This window comes from Tachypleus tridentatus, chromosome 1 (genome assembly GCF_004210375.1).
Source record: "Tachypleus tridentatus isolate NWPU-2018 chromosome 1, ASM421037v1, whole genome shotgun sequence".
Classification (NCBI taxonomy): domain Eukaryota; kingdom Metazoa; phylum Arthropoda; class Merostomata; order Xiphosura; family Limulidae; genus Tachypleus; species Tachypleus tridentatus.
In genome coordinates, this window is record NC_134825.1 from 95,597,968 (window position 1) to 95,610,181 (window position 12,214).

Below are 12,214 nucleotides of genomic sequence, written 5' to 3' on the forward strand. Positions count from 1 at the left end.
GTTGAACAAGAGTCATAACTTTCCATCAAGTATTTATTTTTGGTACAAAGATTACCTGTTTGTTTAAAATGATAAAATCTTTGTTTTATTTTTATTTTATGCAATAATGTCATTGTCCTCCATCATGGATACTTGCATTATTTAAAAATGGAAAAAATAATCACAGAAACTTTTATAATGTTCTTTAAAAAATTAGAAAAATTAAACAGTATCAGATTCCTCATTTACAAGATGGTTCCAGTTACCAGAACTTAAAGCAGAAGTAAAATTCTTCAGTGTATCTCCATGAACAAGTCTTTTCTGAATGGCTATACATTTAGGCTGAACTGACAAGACAGTAAAAGATAAACTTAACATATAGTGATCAGAAATGTCAAACAGTTACATAAAGATCTATATTGCAACAAATTGTAAAAATATTATCGAGTATTGATACTGCAGTCCCAATAACTCTAGTGGGTTGGTAAATGCAAGTGGGCATTAATTATAGAATTAAGTTTTTTGATTCAAGTGCACAATTTCTGTCAATTGTAGTCTAAGTATACTGAGAAAAATTCAAAATACATCACCTAAAAATATACAAAATCATTCAAATTAATAATATCAATGAGCAAGGCCTGGGCAACCGAAAAAAGCAAATTATAGTAAAAATATATTAATTTTACAACTTCTTTTCAAAAGATGGATATTTAGGATAACAACTCTACTCCAACAATAATTTTAGACGGTCCTGATTATTGCCTAGTTTGCCCACGCCTGTTCTAGAACATTCTAGAAACTTTACAGAAGTACTTAGAATAATCTAGAATATTCTTGAAGCTTCTAGAATATTCTAGAAGAATCCACAAATCCTATATATATAGGAGCTGAAATCTTCAAACCGTGTCAAAAATGATATCTCTTGCTGAAGCTGTACATTTACTGACAAAACCATCCGACGATGAAAGTGAACATGATAATGTCGAAGACTACTCTGAAAGTTGTGATGATGATCCTTCTGAAGCCGAAAATGATGAACAAATCTCGCCGTACCCTTCTGAAAGTGAAGAAAGTAATCAAGAAGATCTTACTACGATGCCAGTGAACGAACTTTTGTCCAAAGATAAGAATTTTAGTTATTCAACAACACCTTCAAGGATCAACAGGAGAACCGCAGCTCTCAATATATTCAATGGGAACCCAGGCATTACAAGGCAAGCTGCTCCAAGAGTCTCTTCACCATTCGAAACATTCAAAATTTTCATTTCTGATAATATTATGGAACAGATCATTCACTCAACAAACACCGTCATGAAAGAACCAATTTTTGAAGAAGACCTCTGGAAATGGATCGCAGCTAATCTTTTCCTTGGAATAAGCAAATCCAAAAATGCATCGATAGACGAAATGTTTTCAACTGAATTCAGTTTGCCATTTTTGCAAAAACTGATTACACAAGACAAATTCAAAAAAATGTGCTCAAAAATCAGATTTGACATCCACTCTCAAAGAAATAGAGAAATCAAAGATGCCGCCATCTCTGGAGTCTGGAAATTTTTCACTGAAAATTTCAAAAACAGTTACAACCCAAGCGAATACCTGACAGTGGATGAACAACTATGTACATTCAAAGGAAGAGTTGGCTTCAGAACACACATTCCGACAAAGCCAGGCAAATATGGAATAAAGATTTGGTGCCTAACAGATGCAAAGACAAGTTACCTCCTCAACGCTCAAATTTATACTGGAAAGGTTGGAAATACGACAGAAACAAATCAAGGTGAAAGAATAGTCAGAGAACTGAGTCAGCCATTTCTAGGAAAAGGAAGGACAATAACGACAGATAATTTCTTCACAACAATGACACTTGCCAAGTACCTCTGAAGAAAAAGAACAGGACTTGTTGGAACCATACGGAAATCAAGAACCTTCCTGCCTCCTGAAATAAATGCAAAATCTAGAGAGTTATCACCAAAGTTTTTCTACCATGACGACATCACTCTTCTCAGGCACTCAGACAAACCAGGAAAATATGTGCTACTACTGAGTTCTCAGCATCAGTCTGGTGAAGTAGAAGAGAATGGAAAGCCCGAAATCGTCAATCTTTGCAATGCAACGAAGGCAGGTGTCGACACTCTCGATCACCTGGTGAGATATTATACAACAAAGAGGCGATCAAAGCACTGGTCAGTCTGCATATTCTATAACATTCTAGATCTTGCTGCATACAATGCTTTCGTTCTATACTCGACAAAACATCCAGAATTTCTTCGTCAACATAAATCAAGAGCCAGAAGAGAATTTATACGGCAATTGGTGCTTGAAATCAAAGAAATTTACTGCAAAGATAATGACAAAACAACCTCATGTGAACCTCCTGCAAAGAGGGCAAAAAGAGGACGATGCCATTTGTGCAGCAGATCAAAAGATAGACAGTCGAAAATTGTTTGCTCAAATTGTAAAAAAAATGTTTGTCAGAGCCATTCTAAAGTTGTTTGTAATGAATGTTGCTAAATCACTGTGTTTCTATTGGAAAAATATATGGGGCCTGATAGGCCCCAAAATCACTTTAGTGGATGTAAATATTTTTTTCGTAGGAGTGTTAATACATCATTCTTATTGTCTTTATTTTCTCCTCTTGTAAAAAATAGTCCACTTGTTCAGTTGTTTTGTGTTGAATAAAGACAAAGTCACCTTCAGTGTCTTCTGGAAATTCACTGATTGATTTTAATGGGCTCTCAAATTGAATATCACCATTACTAGAAATTTTAGTATTAAATATCTGGTTCTAGGTTTTAGCAGTTTCTGCATAAGTTTTAAAACTATCAGTTATTTTATAATCTATTTCCATATTACCTGCACTTTCTGGCTTTAGATCCATTATAAGATTTCCTCAGAGACCTATTTAATAATTCTTTCCTATATTCCTGTATCTCAGTGCAACATGAATTAAGCTACTTTAAACTGGAATTTCCCTTTATTGAAAGATCCATTTTATTTTCTATTTTGTTGGCAAAAATCACCCATACAGCCTAAGCTACTACGGTCATGATCAATTAGCAAATGCACATTGTTAATCAAATCACTTAACTGATTCTCATCTCTTATTTCAGTCTGAGAATTCCCTTTGTACAATTTTTCAATGTTGCAAATGCTGTTATTCACCACATCAGAAAATGAAATATGATAGTTTGCTTTAGATTAAAAACATTTCCACTTTTTGTCCAATTTGCACAAAGTACTATAATCTTCATATGTAATATTCACACACTTAATACGATACTTTTTCATATTTTCAGACTTGTAAGGTTTACCCACTGCAACTTTCAAAGAACAGATTTCACACATCACTGCCCGTAGCCATTTACTTTTTGTTTATCATACACCAATTAATATAGCATAAAATTATAGCTAATATGTTAACGGCATATAAGATTTGTTTATAATTTTATAAAGAGAAAAATTGACATCTTTTCTCTAGATATCCCTTTTTTTATTTTCTAACCATCTCTCAAATAAGTATAAAATTTAATAATTTTTTTTACTTTAATATCACATTGGTCAGACATACTATAATTTTTCAAGCCTTTAATCTTGGTTTTATTACAGAGCCATCAAACAGAAAATCAGACCATTCTTGTAACTTTAATCTGTCATGTTGTCTCTTTTCAGGATTTCTTAATATTTCTCTTTTATGTTTAATACAGTATTATTTATAACCAATAGAAAGCCAAGGTTTTCATCTATCATATGATGTAGTAAGATATCATATCATACTAATGGTAGTAGTATAAAGAAAAAGGTTGTTTGTTTGGAGTTTATTGGCACAAAGCAACTGCACTATCTGCACCAAATAACCAGTAAAAAACATAAAAGTAAAGTCGACATAAAAGGAAACAATGTCCAAAATTAAAATAAAAGAGTTAAATAGAATTAAAAAGGCCAATGGCTCATAAAAAGTAAAAAACACAAGCAAGTTGGACAGTGTCACCATCGCCAATGAAATGTTGGGGGTAAACCCATAGAAAAGACACATCTAAAATAAGGTTGTCGCTCATGGTGGTAAAGAAGGCACAACAGCAAAACATAGGCTATCGTGACATGAGTGTCAAAAAGGCCATACACTGATGGATCAGTTCCAGATAAAAGAAAACAATGAGTTAAGAAAAATTGTGACCAATGCATAGCCTAGCCAGAACAACTACTTCTTTCCAATCTTCATGGAAGAAAGACAGCCAAAGAACGACAGGTTTGATCTGAAAAAGCTTGTTACAATGTTGCTCACTCCAAGTCGACTGCCAACAGGAAAGAATATAAGCCTTCAATAAAAGATCATAATCCATATACAGGATAGGCATAGCTCTGATGGCACCAGAGCACTAACCATCCTCTCTAAGACCTTAGAAAGGCAGCTAGTCAAAGCAACTGGATGATAGTTAGAAGGAATCTTGGGACACTTTCCAGGCTTACAGAAAGGAAGGACAATAGCCTAGCACTAAGCAACAGGAAAAACACTCTCCTGCCAGATCCAGTTATAAACAACAAAAATAGCAAGAGAGGCAGGAGAGAGAGATGGAGTAATATCTCATAGAGAAGATCATCAGGCCTAACTGATGAAAGGAAAGTTTGAGTTCCACCAGTTTAAAGGGAAGTAACAGTTGTTAAAATGACTGGCCTGAAAGGAACAAGGTGATTGCTCCACCCAAGACTTGATGACCAAGAAAGTGAGAAAAGAAACAGAAGAGCTCAATCCTTGAGAAAAGTTCTCAGAGAGAGTATCAACAAAGTACATCAGCAACTTTTTGGCCATTCATGGACAAGATGAAAAGGGGATGAGAGGCATACCTCCTAATGACCTTCTGTATCTTGTCCCAGATAATTTTAGAACAGGTGGTAGAAGAGATGTTACTTGTGAACTTAATCCAAGATTCCTTTGGGCTTTAATGCCTAAACTGCTGAGCATGGGTACTCTGATAAAGGATGCAATTAAAAAGAGAGAGATACTTTTTGAAGGTATCTTAGACCTGTTTCTGAAACTTCGATGCATCTTGGCAGGCAGGACTCCACCACAGATGAGGAAACCATGGAAAAACATGTCAAGATCTCAGGAATAGACTGAGCAGTAGCCTTGATGATACAACCAGTCACTGCTTCTATGCAGTCACCTATCAATGGCAGATAGACAACAGCAGGATCATGTTCTGAGTGAGTGGTGAAACAGGACCAGATGGCCTAGTCCAACTTCTACCAAGGAACATGGGTCACGTGGCATTGATCACAGCCAATCTCCCACAAATTGAAAAGGTCACTATCAAACTTTAAAGGAAAGCTAGAGAAAAGTGAAGGTGAGCAGATAAATAGATCATTGGTAGTAAAAAACTAAATAGGTGAAAGAAATTAAATATAATATGCAGTATTGAAGAGAGAAAGATTGTAATCTGAGAGCATACACTCTATGGAATTACCCCTCAAATCAATATCAGCACCATCCAAGAGGAGATTGTGACTATTAAAGTCCCCAGAACTTAAAATAGAGATGACAACTGTTAAAAGACAGCATCAAGGTCTGATTGATCATGATACAGGTAGAAAGAGCAAAAATGGATGGTATGACCCAAAGAAACATGGATGGTGACAGTATCCAAGGGTGTACAAGCTGGAATGACGGGGTGGGCACATACTGATTGATTAGTTGTGTCACCTCTCCATGCACTCATCCATCACACAACTTGTCATTCCAATATAAAGAAAGCTGCAAACAGGTGACTGTATCAGCAGGTTTCAGAAATGTTTCCTGTACAGAAAGACACGCAGGATGATGGGAATCAATCAAAGCCTTAATGTTATCCAGATCAGAATGGAAACCTCAACAGTTTCACAGTATCAAAGTGACCATTTTTACTTAGGTGGAAGAGAACTGGATGGAAAACCCTTCTGTTTATAACCATGCCATTTTTCTTTATTACAAGGAGGTCTACTGACCTCCATGGATCCTATTCTCTGTTAGTAGAGGGAGATTCCACATTAAACGTACTTCAGAAATAATCTGAATTTTTTTGTATAAAAAAAAACTTGTAAAGTTTACTGAATGTCTGTCAAGTTTGTGAAGATACACATACTACATTAAAAGTTAGTAGTACCAAAACTAATAAAGAATTTAAATGAGTACAAATTGGAAAAGTGGATGGGCAATTTGACCATGTGTAGAGAGGGTTAAAGATTTGGAAACTTTCTTACAGAAGACATCATGTAACCCTAATAGCATTTTAACCGAGTAGAGCAGGCAACAGCAAGATACTCTGATGACTCAAATTATTAAGTTTATCATATTCAAGCAACACACATAAAATAACTTATTTCTTGAAAACAAAAACTAAATTTAGCAGAAACATTATTCTTGACCAAGTATATTATTAGCAAAAATATTCTTAACTAAACTGACTTAATGCCACTATGACATGTTAGATAACATGTAAACTATTTGCAGGTTTTTTTAATATTTATAATAGGAAATAGACAAACAAAAGTATCAAAATAAATATATGCTAATGAATATCAATCAAGTTAAAAGTAATTGGATATATTAAATATGACCTTCCAATCAAGACAAAAAGTGAAATGCAAATATGAAAGGAATTATTTTTTTTTTAAATCTTCAAGAGTAAATCAACAAAATTTTTGGAAATTTCAAACAGAAAAAAAAGGAAGGAAAGGTAAATCAAGTTGCTTGGTGTTTTTAAATCCAATCTAGATATTATTTGTTAACATTTTACAAAATTTCAAGCAATTTAGTTAAGTATTTCCACAGTTAGAAGGGAAAAAAAGCAAGGGATATCAAAGAATAACACCAAAGACTGGAAAGTTTATTGCTCTGTTATTTTTTTTTTGCTATCCTCACAAATCTCAAATATAACAAAACAAGACCAAAACACAGATATCAACTGGTTATGTATGCTCATAATTTCTGTAACATAGTGGTATAACTTAAAAACACTTTCAAAACACATTTTCAGCCAAGGCATAACAACTTAAAGAATGTCTCCAAGTTTTTATCAAGCATAAACTTTTATTCAACAGCTCCATCACCTCTTGGACAATTTGAGATCTAATTACAGTTTTGGACTCAGAACATCAAATCCTTTACATTGATGTATTTACCGAAGACCAAGGTTTCATATATTAATTCACTCTAATTCTGCCCAAAAACATTTAAAATGTTGGGAATACTAAGGATTACCTCTTGTTAATTATTTTTCTTGTGCTCTCTTAAATTTAAGCTGAAATTCAAGTCATATCAACTGCTTCATTAAATTTGTATCTTGCACATCAAAAAAAAGCAACAACGTAATTATTAAATGAAATAATACACTATCCAAAAACATAAAATATCCCTTTCTGTTAAAAGAATATAGGTAGGAAATAATTAACACAGTCTTTTTTCTATTGTTCAGCATATCAAAATATATTTAATCAAATTACCTTTAGTTCTGAATACCGAGACTGTAGGTTTGTGAAACTTTTACCATTACCCTCATCTTTCTCTCCTCCTAGCATTTCTCGCAATTTCAACACTTCTTGAGAGAAAGATTCTTCTTCCAATTTACCCTTAAAAATATACAAATAATAATTTTACAGTAAAAGATATAAAATTTCTGTACAATTTAAGACAATTCTGTTGTTGCATTTGTAATTATAAAAACTACTCAGGTAAATAGTAACTGACAATAATAAATTATAATTTATAACTTGGCATTCACTGCAAAATTTAAAAAAATTAATAAAACAGCCAAAAAACAGATTTAATAAGTTGGTTGGTTGGTTGATTTGATGTTTTATGGCACAAAAAAAATCTACATCAAACATCCAGTAAAAAGTTAAAATTAAAGTAAACTTAGTAAAATTCATAAAAAAAATTAAGGTAAAACAAAACAAAGTTCAAAACATAAATAGCATAAAACCAATGTTTACAACTAGTCTACAACTTTAAGAGAAAAATTACTATAATACAAGTTGTAAAGGACTTCCTGAAGCATAATTGTAATTAACATAACTTGCCAAGAAGACTAACAGGTAAGTACAAAAACCACCATCAGTCACATGAAGCTTGCCTTTCCAGTCATGGTTCTGAGTTATTTGACATTATAGCCATTTTCAAAAAGTAAAGAAATAAAAGTTTTAAAGGATTTGCAGCAAAATTTTAATAGTAACTCACTAGGATGACTAACAGGTAGTTCAAACAGCAGCATTTGTCACCTGAAGTTGGTCCTTCCAGTCCTGTTTGAGTTATTTAACATTACGGCCATCTTCTAATCTTAAATCAAACTAGATGGACTGTGTGTAATTCTTAAAAGATCTAATGTATAAATTAAAAAACTTAAATGGTATTAAAAAAAGATTAATTGCATTTAAAAACATAACCAAGGTGGACAGTGTCACTATCACCAATAACACTGTCTAACATAATGAACAAACCTTGGGACATAACATGTTTAAAATGGTGCCATTGTTGACGGTTGTATGATGGTAAGAAAGTAAAATGAGGCTTATTGTGACCTGAGTATAACACAGACTACACATTGGTGCATCAGTTCCAGATAAAAGAAAACAATGAATTAAAAAACTGTGACCAATACATAGTTTAGTTAGAACAAGTTCCTCTTTTCGATCCTTATGGAAGCAAGATGGCCAAAGCCCAATATAGGGTTTTATTTGGAAAAGCTTGTTTTCACATTGCTGACTCCAAGTCGAATGCCAGTTGGCATGGAGCCGAGCCTTAAATACAGGACCACAATCCATATATGAAACAAGCACAGCAGTGATAGTGCCAGAGCAGACAGACTTAGCTGCAGTGTTGGCGAGCTTGTTCCCGCGAATACCAATGTGGCCTGGTATCCAGAAAAATTGGATAGAAGTAGATGTTAAAGAGAAAAGGGCCAGTCAGTTTTGAATATCAGCAAGAACAGGGTGTGAACTAACGTGAAGCGATTCCAGGGCCAGTAGAGAACTAAGCGAGTCAGTATAAATAGTGCAGTTTGAGTACTGCTTAGCTTCTATGTGATCCATGCCAAGAGAAATAGCATACAGTTAGGCAGTGAACAGAGAAACTGTAGAGGGGATTCTGCATGCAACCAACAAACCACAACAAACCAATCCTTCCATTCCTATTTATACAGATGGTTCGAAAGATGTTCAGCAAATAGCAGACAGTATTTCCAATCAGGAGTGTCTGCTTTTAAGATGACTTAAAGATAGGTCACATTTTGGTACTGTAAGAAGCCATGGTGGAATGGCCCGACCAGTGAATACAGCAATGTTATCCAAGGACAGACCCAATTCATCCAACTGTGACTAGATACAAAGGCTAAAAGGAGCAATGGCAGATCATCTGTTCTGAAAAAGTATGGCCCACACAATGGCCCAGGTGAAATGCTTTGGTTAGGAACAGAGTTTTGAAGCATATGGTAAAGAAAGTTGCAAACGATGGAGGTGCAAAGAAGGTTCATGAGACTGTGTATAAGCTCTGAACTGGGGAAGAGTAGAAAGCCTCAGTGCAAAGCCAAAGTCCTTGATGATGAATTGAGTCCAGCATCTTTAGGGCCAAAATTCTGACAGCAGAATTAAAAGCATGATATATCTTTAGCACAGAAAATTGATCTGCTCCCCAAATGATGAAAGAGAGGATATGAAGGATGTTCAGTATTCTTATACATCTGACCTGTAGCTGCTTGATGTGTGGTATAAAGGTCAGCTTACTGTCAAAGATAAGCCCCAAGAATTTTCCCTCAGGGACCACAGGCAGCACAACTTCACCAATATAGAGTTCAAGATCAGGGTGAATACCCCATTGGTTGCAAAAGTGCATGCAAACAGGTTTAGAGAGAGAGAAGTTAAAAGTTTGCTGTGGTCCACTTCAGTAAATGATCGAAAGCAGTTCGATGACTGACATGAGATGTGAAAGTCATCGACACAGAGCCCATTTGCAATAGTGAGAGGGAGTTGTTCAGTGATGGCACTCATTTTTATAATGAAAAGTGTGACACTCAAAACACACCCTGATGGACTCCAAGTTTCTGTAGAAAAGAACAGGAAGGTGTCGAACCGACACAAACTTGGAATCTCCAAGGGCAAATGACCACATAACCCACAAACATGGAGGTCTTGCAAAATTCCATACCTCCATGTTGTATCATAAGCCTTCTCAATGTCAAAGAATATTGACACAAAATGTTGTCATCTGAGAAAGGCTACTCTGATTGACGATTCAAGTCACATCAGGTGGTCTACGGTGGAGTGCTGTCGTTAGAATCCAAACTTGGTGGGCAAGAGGAGGTGTTTGATTAAAGGAACCAAACAGGAAAAGCACTAACCATCCTATCTAAGGTCTTACAGAGACAGCTCATCAAACCAATTGGACTCTAGTTTGAAGGAATGTTGGGATCCTTCCCAGACTTAGATAAAGGTAGGACAACAGCCTGATGCCAGGCATCAGGAAAAACATTCTCCTGCTAGATCAGGTTAAAAACAATTAGAAGAATAGCGAGAGAAGCAGGAGATAGATGGTGCAGCATTTCATAGTGTACATGATCAGGTCCAACAGCCAGACCAATGAAGGACCAGTTTCAGTTCCACCAGTGTAAAAGAATTATTATAATCATAGACACACTTAGCTTTAAAGGAAAGAGGTGACTACTCTGCCCAAGTCTTGATGACTAAAAAGGTGGAGGAAGAAGCAGAAGTGCTAAATACACAGCAAAAGCTTTCACATAAAAGTATTAGCAATGCCCCAGGTATCAGCTATTTCCTGGCCATCAAAGGGCAAAATCGAGAGGGGGACAGAATTACAGTGCCCACTGACCTTTCGCGTCTTGTCTCAAATGACTTTGGAACTGGTAGTACAAGATATGCTGGTTGTGAACTTAATCCAAGTTTCCTTCTGGCTTTGACTTCTTACCCACCGAGTATGTGCATGGGCCTGCTGGAAAGCAGTGCAGTTTGATAGTGTGGGATATCTACAGAAAGTATCCCAGGCCTGTGTTTGAGCCTTCCATGCCATGTGGCATGCAGGATTCCACCACGGACAAGAATATTGTGGAAAACATGTCAAGGTTTTAGGAATACACTGAGCAGCTGCTTGTATAATACAGTCAGTTACTGCTACCAAACAATCATCTATTGGTGGTTTACAGATGATGGCAGGATCAAGTTCTGTGAGAGCAGCAAAAGAGGGCCAGTTTGCATGATCTAACTTCCACCGGGGCATGCAGATCGGGTGGCATCAACGATGACCAGGCTCTCTCAAAATTATAGGAATATGATTACTGCCTCATGGATTATTGTGAAACCTCCATGAAAAATGGAAGAATAATGAAGGGGAGCAAACTGAGAGATCAATAGCAGTAAAGGATTGACTTGGTGTATGAAAATAAGTAAAAAAACCAGTATTGAAAAGAGAAAGGTTGTGATCAGAGAGCATACGCTCTACAGAGCAACCCCTCCTATCAATACCAGCACTTCCCCAGAGGGGATGATGTCCATTAAAGTCCCCCAGGATTAGAAAGGGAGATGGAAACTGTTCAATGAGATCACCAAGGTCTGATTGATCATATGTTTCTCCAGGTGACAGGTAGAGAGAACAAACAGTGATGGTATGACCCAAGGAAACACAGATTGCTACAGCATCCAAGGGTATGTTGAGTGGCAAAAGGGTGGGCACATGCTGATCAACCAACAGTGCCACCTCTCCATGCACTTGTCCATCACACAGTCTGTCATTTCTGTACAAAGAAAACTGCTGAAAAGTGACTGTATCGGCAGGTTTCAGAAATGTTTCCTGTAATGAAAGACAAAGAATGGTAGGAAGCAATCAGTGTTTTGATGTCCTGCAGATTAGAATGTAAACTTCAACAGTTCCATTGTATCAAGGTGGCCATTTTTATTTACGTGTAGGCGAATTGGATGGAGAACTGTTCTATTTACGACCATGTCTTTTTTCCTTATTGTCCTTGTTTGATTGGGCAGGTCTTTGCTGTTGGAAGGGGATTCCAGTGACTGAGGACATGAACAAACGATCATTTTGTATCCTGGGGCAGGAGAAAAAAATGTATATCAGGGGAAATGCCTGTACCCAGATTGAAAGGAAGTGGATATTAGGATTTGTTGGAATGTATGTAAGGGACAGAGATGGGTGTTTGAGTTGATTCATCAACTTTTTTTAACCATGGAGGTCAAAAGACTT

General features: G+C 36.0%; 1 protein-coding gene across 14 annotated transcripts in view; it reads right to left on the bottom strand.

Annotated features, from left to right (window-relative positions):
- The window catches only part of LOC143256077 (uncharacterized), a 135,735-nt gene that overhangs the window by 16,870 nt on the left and 106,651 nt on the right, over positions 1-12,214 (bottom strand). For all 14 annotated transcript variants that reach the window (XR_013031037.1, XR_013031036.1, XM_076512812.1 and 11 more), the window contains one exon: positions 7,459-7,584. Coding sequence is in view for 12 of the 14 variants with exons in the window: in XM_076512812.1 (XP_076368927.1) it covers positions 7,459-7,584 (126 nt within the window). In the remaining 2 variants the exon portion in view is untranslated. The remainder of the gene's footprint in view (positions 1-7,458; positions 7,585-12,214) is intronic.